Genomic DNA, 16,421 nt, shown 5'->3' on the forward strand with positions numbered 1-16,421 from the left:
CAACTAGTATCTACATTTCTTAAGAAGGTGGCTAGTATAGTGGAGACATTACAAAATTTTATCCATCGTGCCTAACAGCCCCAGCTAGATCTGAATTCATTAATAGAATGATCTTCAGAGAACATATATTAATTTAAGAATTTATTTTATATTCTCTCTTTTTTTTTTCTTTTCAGATTGGTAACATCATTGGGGCAGATTCATATAAGCAATCACACAGGAAAGAAAACTTAACTTACCCATTCTGCAACCACTTCATGTACTTTTGACACTGAGTTGGAGTTGGAACTAAAGACAGTTATAGATATCCTGTAGAATAGCCCACCTGTCCATTAAAAACAGCATTATAATGTTAGAAACTGAGCAAATTTACATTTTTAATAATGAGACTTTAGTTTCATGATGAATATAAAGATTGGGCTGAACTCAAGATACAAGGACACCTCAAGTTCTTGTTGGCATTATACAAATTTGGAGTGAACAAGCCCTGTGGGCTAGTCCCGACTAGCATTCTTGCTAGTCCTGTTGAATTAGACAAAAATTCCCACCCCCTCCATATTTTTGGAGACACTTGAAATGTGACATGGAAACTCACAAACAATGTACGTATGGGTAGTATTTTGCATATGCCTTTAACACGCTGTGTAAAATCAGGATCATGAAAGTGTCATGAATTTAAAAAATAATCATAATTATTAAAGTCTGTAACTTGTATAAATTTTCCTTTCAGTCATATTGTTACGATCCATAATTCAACCGCTGCAGATTAGACTTAAAACTTTGTGAGCGCAGGTAAGACTCATCAATTGAAAGTAACAAGATAACTGAGGACAGAATTAGATGGGCGAAGGGATATCCAGCCCCTGTTTTCACAGTACAGTCTTTGCTCTCTCTCTGGTGATGGCCAGAGAGTAGAAGAACCCACATTAGCTTTACAAAATTAATTTTGGTAAAAATGTTTTGAAATGGCACCGGGTAAATATAAATTCTCTTTAAGCTCCTGAGTTCGTAGGCAGCATTACAAGGTTTCACATCTAATAAATAACATCAAATCATCTCGTAGTTACACTTTGTGTTAAAAACCTCTGCTTTTCACAAGTCAAATTTTTTTTCACTAAGCTATGAAAAATTCTGTACGCTCCAGTTGGATAAAATTTCCCAGGATGCGGGGGAGGTTTAAAAGCTTCTGGATCAAATCACTTGCATGTATCCGCACATGTGGCATTGCTTGGTTCAGGGCTGTTACCAAATGGAGCTGTGAGTCTTGATCACGGATACATGTATTTATATAAATCTTATGTAAATCTTACAGAGACTACATAAGACAGAACAGGACATGACAACATTTATACAGAAATCCCTTTCTGTCTCTTGATTGTAAAGGAACTGCTCTATCTTTCTTAGCCTGAATAAAAGTCCTTTTATTCTTGGTGAAGCAAATTTCATCATATTACGACTAGATAATCCTTTCACAAGAGCTTGAAATAAAAGTATCTGGAAAAAAATTTGAAGTCAGTATTTTCCAATTTAATTGTATATATTGGTTATTATCCTATTCATGAGCTCGTTTGAGTAGTGTTCTTTCTTTTCATTACGGAATTGGTCATATGATCACCACGATTATTATGAAAATCCCTCTGCAATAAAATACTAAAGAATCAATTTCTTGCAGGGTGGTGGTTTACCAGTTACCTTCTTTGGTAAGCTATGATTAAATTTTAGATATGAGTAGAGTGAACTTGCTTGCTTTTTGATTTATTTTCTTTTTTTTCCTCCCTTAACTCAGCAGGCACACAAAACTGGTGTGCAGTTTAATCTGAAAATACTTTTTAGTTTGTTATTATTACTGTGATAGTTTCAAATACAAAAGAGAAAAAATAAGTCTTTGAAAGTAGAAACTGGACTTTGGGCAAGTTTAAATACTTGCAAGACTTGGATCTCATTTATATGTATATATCTCTGTATATACATATATTCAATTTTATATGTATAATGTACCTTTTATATGTGCTATACAGATACACACATACAGAAAGTGTGCATTATATATATTCTTACACATTCATATATAATCATATATATAATTATAATCTCATTTATATAATTATGTATATGGACAAAATTACCTTAATATAGGAATATGCAAAGTATTTTTAAAATCAAACTTAGTAACTATAAACTAGTCAACAGCTTCAAGATCTCCGCCAGATGGTGACCCAAAGCATGTTTTAATGAGGCAAAAAAAGAACAAGAACAAAGAACTAATCTACATTTTTAAACACTCTCAGGAGACTGCAGTGGCAGATTGCAAAAACTAAAAATGATTTCTCACTATCCAAATTAAACAGTGGAAATCCCACCTCAAAATGCTGAATGAAAAAAAAATATTGTTATGGGCAGAAAATTGATGAAAAGTAGCCAAAGATAATTTGAAAAAAGGATTTGGAAAAACAATTCTTCCCACACCCACCACCAACTACACAGTTATAATGATCAATGAAATACCCGGATAAGGTTGGGGTTTTTTTTTTTAATTCCATTAGGCAAATTATCCAAAAGTTTCTTTTGGAAAATCTTTGTTTTTTGAAAGTTAAATCCTCAAAAATATACGAATAACATAGGTGAGAAACATTCATCCAGTCTCAAACAATAAAATAGCATAAAAATATATAAAATACATGGCAGACCAATATATTATCCTCACAGTCTCATGAGAGCTCTCTTAGAGAAGTACACAAAAATTAGAAATCACACATTAATGACATTTACTATCACTACGATGTTACAAATTCCCTTCTACTGTAATTAAATTACTATTCCAAAATCTTTTCATATGCTAAATGGATCTATATCTAAAGGATGAAAGCCAGCTACTTCTATGTTCAGTCTACCAATTAAATATCTAATAGATAAGATGATCTATTTTTTTTTCTACATCTAACTTGATGACTTGACATACTGTAGTTGACCTCAGGTGGACACAGGCAGCCCAGCTCAGTGAAGGAGTAACACAAACAAGATAAAGAGACTGTAGGAGAGCTAGTAAGTTGATTCAGTGGTGGATAAAGGGTGGTATTTTGCCTTGTCCCAGATGGCAAATTGGCCAAGGAATGAACATGTGCCGAAACTGATGACTGATGGTACGTTACAGAAGAAACTGGCATTTGGGACTGCATGAAAGAGTGATGGATTGCTGCTGCAGGTGTTGTCAGACTGCCCTTCAAGATGGTCTCTTTGTGCTCAATAATAAGTCCACTGTATGAAGATGGCAAAGGTATCGCATCATTCATTATTGCAGTTCTTGATGACTCCAAAATAGAAGAGAGATTTGCAAAATGTCCATAATCAGCATTTTCAAAATCCAAGGCATGAGTACTAACAATATTCAGAGAAGACATTCCTTCCCTGTGCTTGGTAAAGGATCCAGGCCCCTCCCCTTCTGAATCCCATTGGGAAAGCCTCAATATGTTTGTTGGTGTCAGAACAGCAGAATTCCTTATGTCTTCATTATCAGTAATGATTTTTTGTTCTACTGCCCATAGAGAGTATCTCAGGCTCTCCCCTTGATTTTCAACAGAGTTTTGTTCTAAAACAGTTAGATGACTTCTTGGTGTTACTGTTGGCAAGCTTAACTCTGCTACATCCCACTGAGGGATCAGGCTTGGAGAAATTGTATCAAGATGATCCTGAAAACTTTGTGGGAGTGGAGGTGTGGCATAGATGTTAGGAGGTACACTGACTCTGAATTTTGAGTTTGAATGAAGAAGGTGCCTTAATTCCAAAGACAATGTCATTGGAAGGAAGTCAGAACTCATTGAACAGATGTTTTTTAAAAAAACACCTGCATCTATTTGAACTTTACTTCTTGCTTTATCGATGGTATTTGTTACAGCATCATTCACTGAAAGACTTTGAGACTGTGGTGATCCATGTGTTCTTGTACTGTTTATCAAACTCTTAACTGCCAAGAAAGCGGCTTGGCTATCCCTTGAACACGAAGGCTGGGTTCCTGAATGCGTTGGAAGGATAGAAACAAGCTGCTGCCTATTGTTGAGGAAGGCTGTGTTGGTTTCATCACTTACTATATCAGTTCCAGTTTGCATATGCAAACTATCAAATATCAAATATTCTGTGGAGTTTTCAAGTACCTTATCAAAGGGACTTACCTGTACCTGTACAGAGGGTTGACTCAAAGGTGCTTCCAGGGAAGGGAAAGGAAAATCAAAATAAAAATCACTGTTTGAAGACATGGTTAGGTTTGCAAAGTTCACTGCTGACTGCAACATTGTCCTGCCATTACTTTCTGAAATTTTCTTTGAAAGGCCCAGAATAAATGAACTAAAGACCTGTGCTTCCAAAGCTGATGCATGACTAAAGTTCATTTCTTCAGCCCTGTGACCTAATAATTTAATGGCAGATGTTTCTTCAGAGATACTGTCAGATTTAGTAGATAAACTGATGGATGGCAATCTCTCTGTTGGGGAAGAAAGCAGTTTATTAAATGAGAGCCACCAATTTTCTGATGGCTCCCCAGAAAACACCTGAGATGCCTCTTTCAGATGATAGGAAACAGTCCAGTAACTTGCTGTTAAAGAAGGGGAAATATCTACATATTTTGTTGTAAAATCAAAGTACCCTGAGTCCCAGTGGTTGTCAACTCTATTCATGTACTCCGGATCTAATATGGAAAAAGATGGCTCTTCATTTTCATTACTGTCATGAAATGCATCTAAATTTTTCTCCAGTACTTCTTTTCTAAGGGTCTCACTTGGCTTTTGAAAATATACTGAATGTTTTAAATAATGAGACCAGTAATCGGTATTAGATATAAATATGCTGCCACTTTCCAAATAGATGTCAGTTGACGATTGTTGATAAACAGGCAGGGTCATTGCAACACGCTTAAATGCTGAGCTTGTCCAGCCTGTTCCTAACAGAAGCGCTGAAAATGTTAGTAATTCTCTACTGTCTCCTAGGACTGAATTTGTCAGTTGGATGTCAGGCATAAGTTTTGTGTATGTTTTTTTCATGTTTTGAAAAAAAGTTGTTGGGTTTGCATGTGGAGTCTCCACAGATGGTGAATCAGTAATGCCTCCTGAGTGATCTTCCTTAATATGTGTAGATTTTCTGAACTGAAATTCACTGTTTGCTGCTAACATAGAAAAAATTTTCCTATCAGCATTGCCTTCTGTCATTTCCAGGTAAAAATTTTCAGGTGCAAAGTCTAGCGAATCTAGACTACTTTTTTGAAATGATGATTTCTCCTCCATAAGTGATATAGATAAGCTAGAAAGAGAATGATGTCTGTCTTCTTGAATGTCAGAGGTGGTCTGATGCTGAAGTACAGTCTCACTCCACCAAGTCACAGGCTCCAAGACGCTACTTATATGTATGACATTGATTGTGCCGCTGTTGGAGGATGAAATCCACACAGTTTCTTTTTTGTGTTCGTAAGCAGTGCTGCTGCTGCTAACGGGAGAGTGGAACGCTGACTCAGAATCAGAATGATCCAGCCCATCTGCCAAAGTCCGTGCTAGCTCTGCATTTGGACTTCTGCTTTGAAGAAGAGGAACTGCTGCATTCACGGAAGGCTCTGTAACAGCATCTGCTGCATCAGAAGTGCCACGAAATGAACTTCTAGAATAATTCAAAATATTTTCATTCGGTAACTGATTCATCGCAGTATTATCTAGGCTGATTTTTTCTGTAAAAACAGCCAAGGTATAATTGCTGCTGTCCTCAGAAGCAGCTGATGTGGACATAGTTGGAAGAAACAAGCTGTGTGTGTTTTTTCTCTCTGGTTTCTCATCTGCTGAGTTTTTACTGAAACGAAGAGGCCTTTGTTTCACTGGCCAAATAATTGGGGTTGAGATAATCCCTATGGTTTTGACCCCTTCTATCTTAGATTCTTGCTGCTTCTGTAGATGCGAATGTGAGGATTCAGGTGAATTTCTCTTCGTTCTGAAGATAACCGTAGCAGGAAGTCTGAATTCCTGCAGGTCTGTGTGTAGTAAGCCATATAGTTAATGGATTAAAGAAAATATATGCAACTTCACTGTCTGTTCTTGGCTGTCTGCTCTTGGTGCAAAAATCAACTTTACCAAGTGTGGGAAATGACACCAGTTAGCTGAGTGAAAGTTTAATTTACTTCTACTCTAAATGAATTTGGCTTATTTTTCTTAGTCTTTCTACTTTCTCTTGGGAGTTTCAAAGCCAAAGAGAGGACTTAATTGTCCAGTTTTTATTCATACTAACATTAATAAGGCATTCACCTCCTCTGTAGTTACAAAAATCAGAGTGAACTGCTCATGGAGAACACAGAATGAGTGGCTCCACAAAAACAAAAAAGCACGATTTTGAAGAATTTTTCAATATTTTCTTTTTAATTCTACTGCTTAGTAAATAATCCAAAAAGGCTGAATTCAGATAAATTCTTTCAAATTGTCTGCTGTACTGCCTGGTTGTTAATGTATAAGAAATGGTCTGCCAAGAGAAAAAATACTCCAAGAATTTTAAATCCTACAGTAAAAATTGATGCATTTGGGAAAAACCGAACAAAACAAAACAAAACAAAACAACCCACGAAAACCTCCCAGATTCTAATTTATTTCTGTGGAGCACACTGAAAAAACAAATCTTTACAAAAAATACCCTTAAGCCTCAGTTGAAAATTGCAGAAATCTATCTTTGTGTTGTTAATAATGTTTAACAACTATCTTTAACAAACTAATGAATATTTCAGCAACACCTCACAAAATGATGCTCAGTCTCTAGGAGACAGTGATATCACAGAATTTGAGAAAACCTCAAAAGAAATCCCTGCTTTTTTTCCTGTGCTAATAATAGGCTCATTTACTACCTTATTTTTTCCCTTAATCTTTCTAAATGAAAAGTAAACGATATCTGATACTGTCAACATTTTCCCTAGTAAAGTCTGATCCAGCTCTTCTTGAAGTCAGTGGAAAGATTCCTGTTGACTCAGTGGAAGTGGCTTTGCTCCATAGGAACGATTCCATTTGGCTCCTGCGCCTGACTTGTGAGGAACAGACAATCCCAGCATCCTACCACCCTGGCTGCACAAGTGGGAGCTACACAATGCCTCATAACCTGCGGCCTTAAAACATTTCAATAGCATGGTTCTTCTCGGACCCTTTTTTAAAATCCCTCTCTCTCCCCTAATTCTTTGCATGGGTAAATAAAACGGGTGGCACAAAGTGAGTCCCTTTCATACAAGAGCCAGGTAAACATGATATAAATAAACACTGAGTTTGGTTCTGTTCTCATTTACACCCCTCTTACGTGGTCCTGTGAAGTTTCTTCAGATTTATTTCAGTGTAAATGAGATCAGAACTGAGACATGACCCTTGACATTATGATACGATGAAAAACACACCTTAAAATACAATAAATTTGTTCTAGATACAGTACAAGGAAAAATGTAACACAGGATTTCTTACCATTGTTTGGCTTATCGTTTCTATTAGTATCGGGCATGTTAGTGGTGACAGTGGGTGGTGTAGGAGTAGTAGCATTTACAGTAGCTGGTAATAAAGATGAGAAAGAGGTGAACTTGAATGAAATATGAATGTTAATAAGGTAAGACAAAATGGGAACAACGCATGACAATGTAAAATGAAACCATCTACACACAATGCCATAAATGTTAAATAAACACATTATTTTTTCTGCACAAAGTGATGAATGGATTTGAACTGAGGTCCCAATCTTGCACTTTCACTGACTTCAGTGGGAGTTTTGCCAGTGTAAGGTTTGCAAGATCAGCCCTGTACTGCTTTCATAAACTCAAAATCCTCTTATGAGAGTTTCAGATCCAAACAGCTGTGCAAAGACCAGAAAATAGATCTTATGAGTTCTAAGACGCATGCACTTAGAATATTGCTTGTGAAAAGAATAATTGTCCCTACTCAGGGACTGAAGATGACAAACAAATGCGAAACTAAAACGCCCATGTAAGGATCCAATTAACTCCATTGAACTCCATACAATAAAGAGAATTGAAATCAGACTTGGAATAATTGAAGTGGAATATATATTTTGAAAGCTTCATGTAGGATCTCAGCTGTACTGTTCCCACCGACACTAACAGGAGTCATCCCACACAACCCTGGCAAATGTTTCCTGGGAGAACCAGCTAGAACACTTTTCAAAATCTGAGTGAGGAGCCAAAACTGTAAATTTCCCCCTTAGAGAACTGGGAGGATATACATGCTAAAGGAATTCAAAGATCATGCCATTAAATTTTCAAATAATAGTTTGGAAAATAATTTAGTTTTAGCTAGTAACTCCCAGGGAATGCAAATCCACTCACTGACAGATTTCTTTTTTCCTGAAAACTCTTTTTAAAATCTGAAGGTTGGTGCAGTATAATCTCACAGTGTTACATGGCTTTTGCAGATTTTGACTAAGAACCAACCTGGAAAGGTTAAACAATAGTATTTTAGGCAAGATGTTGCACTTTTGATTTTTTGTGAGGTTGTTTTAGCTAACTTTTTGAGTCTGAAAGTCATAAACTTAGGTGTCAGCTTAGGGAGCAGGTTCACGTTCAGATTTCAGTGAAACAAGAAACTTAGGGAAAGAGAAGGAAGAGCTGGACACTGCAGCAAACAAGTTCTAACTGGGAAAGTGAGTATATAAAGTGATGCTCTATAACACAAAAAAGCTCTTCTTCCATGTAACTTCAGGGCTATATTGCCTGAGAAAGAAGTTATAAGGCTTCTTACTGATTGTACCTTCCAGCCAACACTGTTAAAGGAGGCATCTTCCAATGAATGAAAATATTTGCTAAGCATAAAGGAGAAAATGGCTCTTTAACCAGACTGTAGCTGACATAATCTGGCATCCACAAACTTTGTTACTGGTGCTATTGCACAACACACAACAAACAAACAAAAAAGGAATCCAAACTGGCCTCTCAGCTTGAAATAAGTCTGCAGTGCTGACAGAAATAAAGAGACACACATCTTTTTATGAGTTTCATTATTACAACAATAATGATGATGATGATGAACAGGGTAAATCCGATCTGCCACTTCCTAAGTGACACACACAGAACACCAGTGATGCTTTACCAAACAGTTTTCAGAGAAGGAAAGAGTATTACCTTTGAGAAAGTACTCATAGTGTTTATTGAAGATGCGATGGTCTAAGAAGTTAAGAGAGGCAAGTTTGAAAGGTAGCATCTTTTATTAGAGGCACTATCTTCTACTAGACAAGTTAATAAAGCTGGAAAAAAGGATGAGGCTTTTAGAAATGCAGGTTTGTTTCGCTGAAAGTGTGTGCATTTCTGCAGCCGTATTAGCTGGCCTAATGAAAGATATTCTCTCTCCTTTCACACCATACCGTTTTGATGGAGGAAAATGCTCAGACTGCTTCCAAGAGAATACACGAAGTTCTTTATATGGTGGCTGCATTACACTTTACATATAAAAAGACTAATACAGAGTAACTGCTGCTGTCACCTTTACCTAAGCTATTCAAGTAGCAGTATTTAGATCATATTGTGCTTTGTGAATGTGATACCTAAAAATTACTGTTTGAAATTTGATTATGGACACAACTGACATTTCCTTCCCCTGTGGAGACCAGTACAATATGATCCGAGAACCTGAACCAAATTTACTACAGTAAATCTGGGAGAAGTACACTGAAGACTGACATAGTTCTGTTACTTGTTTCCCAAGCAGAGTGCATTTTCTTTTTTATTTTTAAGCTAAATCTGATTTACTTGTAAATGTCAGTTTTGAAAAGAGTTCTGAGACTTCCTCCCCCCCTTTTTATATTTTATTCTCTCCTATCTCCTTTCACCATTCAGCCTAAAAAGGGTCACAGAGTTAGACGTTATTTTTGGTGCAGTTGCTGCTGTGATTAAAGTTTAACATAGCATGCCACCTCATTAGCAGGTTGGTATTCATGAAGGTATTGTAGAAATGGGCTGATGCTGTTCATGTCAAGCATTTTTATAGAACTTCAGCCCCTCAGCAGAGCAGAACAAATTAACTGTCCTTGCACATTCAACAATTTACATGGCATGGAATTTTTTAGGGCTCACCTATTCCTTGCATTCAGCTGAGCTGACCTTTAAAGACACCTAATGAATACTTACATGTGGTGATTTTTACATTATTAAACCATCACTACATGCTGTAACAAATGTTTCAGTAACTAATAGCTGCTGGATTTTGTAGTTTGATTTTTACCTGCTAATTTCAAAGTATTTAGCCTTCCAAGAGTCACTTCCTTTATTTACATCTACTCATTTTTTATTAACAGATGTACCTACTTCTTATCCTGGTTAATATTTTACTGTCAAAATGTGCAGGAGGAAAAGAGATGGAGAAAGAAATGAAAGCAGTCAATTAATTCAGTTTTGATATAATGGAGACTATTTGGTAAATGTATTATCAAGGGAGTGATCACATTTTTTCCACATATTGTACGTACAGGACACCCACACACTTGATGAGACTAAAGAATTCCTTTCCTTGCTATTTTATATTGCAGTTCACCCTTTTAGAAACAATAATAAAAAAGAAATGGAATAAAAACCCCAAGGAAAATAAAGGTTTCACAAAGATGAAACTGTGAAAATGACCTGGGTTTCTTACCTTGGCAAAGGCTTCCCAGGTTTGCACAACTGGTTGGTTCAATTGTGGAAGAGGGAATTAGGTATGAGCCTTTAGAAAAAGAAAGTAAAATAATTAGAAAGGTTTGGCTACTGGGCGTAAAACTATCATGTCTCAAAACATATCCTGCAGTGACACAGTCCTTTTTCTAATTTCTCTCAGTGGCAAACCAGATACCATCATTTGCCTGTAAGACTTATGTGTTTTCATTTTCTGTTACGGCTGAGGGATCCGTGAAAAGCCTGCTGACTTGCAAGTTACAGTCACTTGTGTACCCTCCCTCGGTTTTCTTAGCTTTCACTAAATAACATCGCATTACATGAATGCAGCTTGCATGTACTCTGTGAAACGGCTTGAAGCAGAGGGGTCAGTATGGCCGTAGGATTTATGCAATCTTCATGAGTAATAACGCGTGCCTTAGAAGCAGCCACGCTCCACGGCTGTAGCACAGGTTGCCCACCACACACTTCTGAGTAATCTGCCTGTGACAGACACCAGCCAGATTAAAGGTGATTAAACTTGTTCCTCTGCCCAGGGCGTGGGCGTGGTTAATATTCTGGTATGCATGATTTATAGGCAGATAATGTTATAAGTCTGTATCTCTACTGAATTATTCATAACAACATGCGCGGACTTTGATGATCTGGAGACAAAACCAGGCCATATAAGAATGGCTACAGAAAAGGAACTGCTGAAACTGCAATAATTACACTTTGCGTATCTCAGTGGTTCAGCTGCAGATACACTGGATTGAAAATAACAGGGCCATAGAGCACGGCGTAACCTGAACCTCCTGGGAGCGGTGCCCTTTTGGCTTTTGCTTTTCGACTTCAGAACCATATTGATTCAATGAGGCTCTCTCATGAAACATTGTATCCTTCCATAAAATTAAAGGGCCACCACCCAGCAGCTCGTAAAGATAGCTAGGGAAACATTTCCTGTGATGCAAGAGCAGCCGGAGCATGGCGCCTCGACCCAGAAATCATGTCACGCCACAGATACCATTGCATGTGCTGCCGACAAAAATAGGGCAGAATTTAGAACATGTGATCCTCAACAAATTTTAAAGTTCAGGATTGTTTTTTTTGGTTGGTTGGGGTTTTTTTTTTCGTGTCCTGTCCGTCCCTCCATCCCCCCCCCCCCAGTAGGTTAAGGCATACAGGAAAATTCACTTCCTTGGTACACTTCCTATGAACTCCAGGAAGGATGTTCTAAGTTAACATACTACCTCCTGCAGGAGATTTTTTTTTTTTCCCAAAAAAATATATTTGCTAATATTAAACAGCCAATATCAAAACCTGCTGTAAGTTATCTCCTCTTTGTTCTGTATCATGGAAAGATCACATGAAAGTTGGCTTGGAAAATCTGTGGACCTTCATATTTTCTGCAGTGAGATTTTAAAAAAAGGTCATGATTTGATTTGGTGAAACTAAAAAAAAGGTCATGATTTGATTTGGTGAAACTAAACAAAAAAAACAATCCAACTTTACAAAACACTTAAGTCAGAAGACTGTATACTTTAGAGGAACATTTTCAGTTAATATATTCAATAAGCTTTTTTAATTTTTAATTGGGTTGAATTCTGTCCAGCCTAGACTTTCCCTCAGTGTCCACTAAAGAAAAAATAATGATTTGGATGCAAACGGACACTTGGCATAGGCTACTTCATGAAGTCAAGTGGCACGGGCAGCAATATGAACAGCAGATATGGACCTGTATCATGGACACTTCGTGTGATATATCTCACCCACTTCAGGTACCTAAAACTCAGACATCCGTATCTGCTCGTCACGCTAGGCTTTCTTTAGAGTCAGTGGACAGAAACAGGCACTCCTACAGCAAAAACTTCTGACTTCACTGACACGTCTTCTCCAGTACGAGATGCACTGACCTTTGGAACAGCCTTTTCCATTCCACTATTTATAAACAGCACTGAGGGCAATTAGCCCAGCCTGAAACACCACTCAGCTGCCTAAGGCAGACAGATCCCACCCTGAGTTCAATGTGACAGCGAAATTAAGAATTCCTCTGTTTTTTGGGAATGAAGAACTCATAGGAAGTGTACATGAAGTAAATGCAATTGCAAGCATGGACAGCCGTGCAGCCACATTACCCTTAAATGGAGTAGATCATATCCTCCTATGGGTGTAGCCAATGCAGGCTCCAAAATCAGCACCAGAAGTTGATTAAATGCTCCTCAGTTCAACCGCACTGAGCTCTGAATTGGTGGTGTGACACCGCTATCGTTACCTAGGCTACTTGTTTTAAAATTAGTCCGGATACCCAAGCTGTGTACATATACCTTTAAATGCAAGCCATGCAAAGGTACAGCAATAAAAACAGAATTCTGTCAAGTCTTCCAGAAACACCCCACCATGATTGCACAGCTGTGAAAACATTAGTCTAAGGAATAAACTAGGAGAAGGTAAAACTATGAAAAGATTATCTGGAACAATTTGCCAGTGTTTTTATGCTCTGTAAATTTACTTGTAAAAGCTTTGTCTGAAAAAACTATGAAAATAATACCCCTTGAAAAATGTAAGCACTGTTCAGGCACAGATATGTTGAGATCACTGCTAAATGCTTGGTTTGGTTTTTTTTCAAGTTACATGCCGCTTCCTGGGGAAGCATTATTGGAGCTGTGCAAAAACCTCTTTTCTGCATAAATCCTTCCATTGCTGCTAAATGAAGCCTAATCAGTTACAGTCATCTCCTCACTGTCAGTGGTTTATTCATGGTTGATAGCCTGACTCATCAACTCTCCTGTTGAAGGCTGGTTTTACAATGAAGGCTTTTATTCAAGAAGACGAAAGGAAGAAAATTCTAACAATTCCATCTCTGGGACTAGTAACCGTTTTTGAAATGGCACTGCACCCAGTATTTTCTTTTAGGAAATACTCTGGTTCAGGAAAGCCTGTATCATAGGCAGTGATTTAACATCTTCAAAAGAAAAAGACTGACTAGTGAGTTAGTTTTCTCACAGGCTTAGTTGGAGGAAATAACAAGACTTATATATGGATACATTTAAAGCGGCTTGTATAGACACCTGGGCCTAACATATAAATGCTAATATACGCTTCCTAAAATAACGTTCTGCTGTAAGGAAACTGATGAACAATGACATCCAAGGAATAAGGCTGTGGAATGAAAAACAGTGTATTGCTTCTATGACCACAGCCGTGATACTACATTTGTGTCACAGGACTGTGCAGTCCTTAACAGAAAGAAGGACAAGACCAGTACTCCAGTCAAAATTAAATGAGACTGCAACACTTATAGAGGTCTTGGTAGGTTGTTTATTAAAAGTGGTGTTGTAGTCTTCACTGTATAATGTTGTAAGAGAGGTAAGATTTTCTGAGAAGTTATTTCCTACCAGATCATTTCATACTGATGGAAAAGCAACAACTTTTTTTTTGTCCAGAACGCCTTCATCAGTCACGGTCAATGTTTAGATCAGCTTTTTCTTTGTTCTGGGTAAAGGCACCTAGTTGCTCATGTTTTTATAGAGGTGTTGCTTAAATTTTTTTAGCAGAGGCATGCTGAGAGCTGCCCCAGTGAGTCTTGCTGTGAATGAGTACTTCATGTTTTGGTTTGACTAAACTAACGCAAGCAAGATGGGTTTTTTAGCCACCTTAATCCCTCATGAGCTATCGGATACAGAAACTAGCACACCTTAATGATGCCAGCTTCTGGTTTGAGCTAAGGATTCTCAGAGCGCTGACAGATGCTCTGTCAGGAGATGCTCATATTGACACTATCTAAACTATGTTAAAACTAATAAGTCGTAAGGTGTCAGAGAAGCAAGAATGCAAAACTGGAGAGGACAACATTAGATATGAAAAGACCCCATGTGGTTCAGAAAGAGCCAATATTTGTTACTGTTTACTTTAACTTTTTGGGTTGTGGGGGTTTTTTTAAACAAATGTGTGTTTGCTACAATAGGAGGGCTCAGACTCTGTGGACATAGAGTTTGATAGCAGTTGATTTTCACAGGCTTCATATGTGCATGTATAGACTACTGCTGGCCGTGACTCAGATTTTGAGATACGCATTTTATAATTATCAAAATATCTCTAAAGTTGTTACTAACCAAAACATTCTTTTTTAAAAAAAGAAATAATAATACTGGTGACAAAGTGACAAAGATTTTTCAGGTTTTATTGTTTTTTTCATCTGGAAAAAACTGTTCCGGTAGAAAATTGTGAATTTATACATATTTAAAAATTACGCCTGGACACTTATGAGAATAAAGGGTCTGAGCCATGAAAGGAAAACAGGCTGGACAAAGTATTGAAATTTATCTTCTGGAGTAATCTACAGGGATAAAGACCTTGAGAAATTACCAATTAAAAGAAGGACAGATAACATACCATCAGGAAGATAAAACCCCATGATTTTAATCTAAAACTCTTCTCCCTGTCTGCCTCCTCTAATTTAATCTTTTCTCCTACTTTTCTGTCTCATATGCATTGCTGTTTTGTCACTGCTTTTGCTGGCTCTGCACACAGCACAAGGCGAGCAAGTGCTCCTTCTGGCTAATTGAAGGGCCAAGGGGTAGGTACAAAAACATTTACTAAAATGGTTAGTTAACACACGTTTTTTTCTCCAGAGACCACTCTAATCTTACTTGAGGCTAGCAAGTACTTGCCCATTATCCCCATTTTTGGATGAGTGGAAACCCGATAAACAAACTGGTTAGGAAAAACTTTGATCTGCAGATCATTCCAAGCAGCAACCCAATACACTTAGGGTACTTGTTCTTTTCCTTTAGGGAATCAACTCTACACCCTCTCAAAGCCTTTGTGTACGTAAGAGTTGAGCTAAAGTCGAAGAAAGGTAAGACCTAGCTGTTTTTCTTTCACAGGAACTTTCTTTTTTTTTCCGTGCTGGTATATCGTATGTTCAACACAATGCAGAAGTGTGGGGGGAAAATAAGCAAAAAGATTTGGCAAGGCGTACTCACCACAACTCAAATTGTTTTCTGCTTTCAGTGCTGAAGTTGGAATACTCCAGAATTCATTTTCCCAGTCTACAATGTTTCCTTTCACATCGCAGCTGAGGTTGGCCAGTGTTTGCGCATTCATGGTGAAATTCCAGAGGCGGAAGTTGTAAATGTCCCCATTTAGAGAGCTCACTTCATTGCTGTTAGAGCCCAGCACCAGCCTCCCGTTTCCAGGGACAACTTTGCCAAAGATATCTGGACAGTACACTATATGATAGGTGTTTTTGGCATATACACCTATACTGCCTGAGAAGCTATCCCCTACAACGCAGAGCTGTTGAAAAGTTCCTGTGAAAAACTCTGCATTTCGGGGCAACGCATTCTCAAGGATGCACTGCATGCCTGAGATAGACAGAAAATGGCCTTTTGTGGTCTTCCCGAAGCTGAAGGATTCTTTCGAAAAGGCATCAGTGTAGGAGAAAACCTTCCAGTCATCGTTGTCATCGCTGCTGCCCTTGGTTGCTTCAAAGCACAGCGTAAACTGGCTGAGCTCTGGCACTGAGACAGCCTCTGACACGGACACAGCATCGACATCGGGAACCTGGGGAATGATGACTTTCTGGTTCCTCAGAGACACGGCGACTAGAACCAAGAGCAGATAAATAAATTAACAAAAAGCCCAACTTCATCATACAGAAAAAAAAGGCAGACTGGGGTTAAAGTAACATTCATTATATCAAACATTCATCAGGTGGTTTTTATCACTGTAAAATACCAATAGCACACGCGAAAGGGAATTTGGCTTGGGAGTGCACTCAGCTGAGAATATGCAGAGT

General features: G+C 37.9%; 1 protein-coding gene across 8 annotated transcripts in view; it reads right to left on the bottom strand.

Moving 5' to 3' along the window:
- ADGRG6 (adhesion G protein-coupled receptor G6) overlaps positions 1–16,421 on the bottom strand; it is a 112,183-nt gene that overhangs the window by 47,347 nt on the left and 48,415 nt on the right. For 4 of the 8 annotated variants that reach the window (XM_074580553.1, XM_074580560.1, XM_074580555.1 and 1 more), the window contains exons 4-7: positions 15,607–16,227; positions 10,626–10,694; positions 7,458–7,541; positions 240–325 (exon numbers count right to left, since the gene is read on the bottom strand). In XM_074580553.1, coding sequence (XP_074436654.1) covers positions 240–325; positions 7,458–7,541; positions 10,626–10,694; positions 15,607–16,227 — 860 coding nt within the window. The remainder of the gene's footprint in view (positions 1–239; positions 326–7,457; positions 7,542–10,625; positions 10,695–15,606; positions 16,228–16,421) is intronic. The other 4 variants (XM_074580556.1, XM_074580561.1, XM_074580558.1 and 1 more) reach the window with 1 other exon arrangement.

The sequence above is a fragment of the Larus michahellis genome, chromosome 3, assembly GCF_964199755.1.
Source record: "Larus michahellis chromosome 3, bLarMic1.1, whole genome shotgun sequence".
In the NCBI taxonomy this organism is placed as follows: Eukaryota; Metazoa; Chordata; class Aves; order Charadriiformes; family Laridae; genus Larus; species Larus michahellis.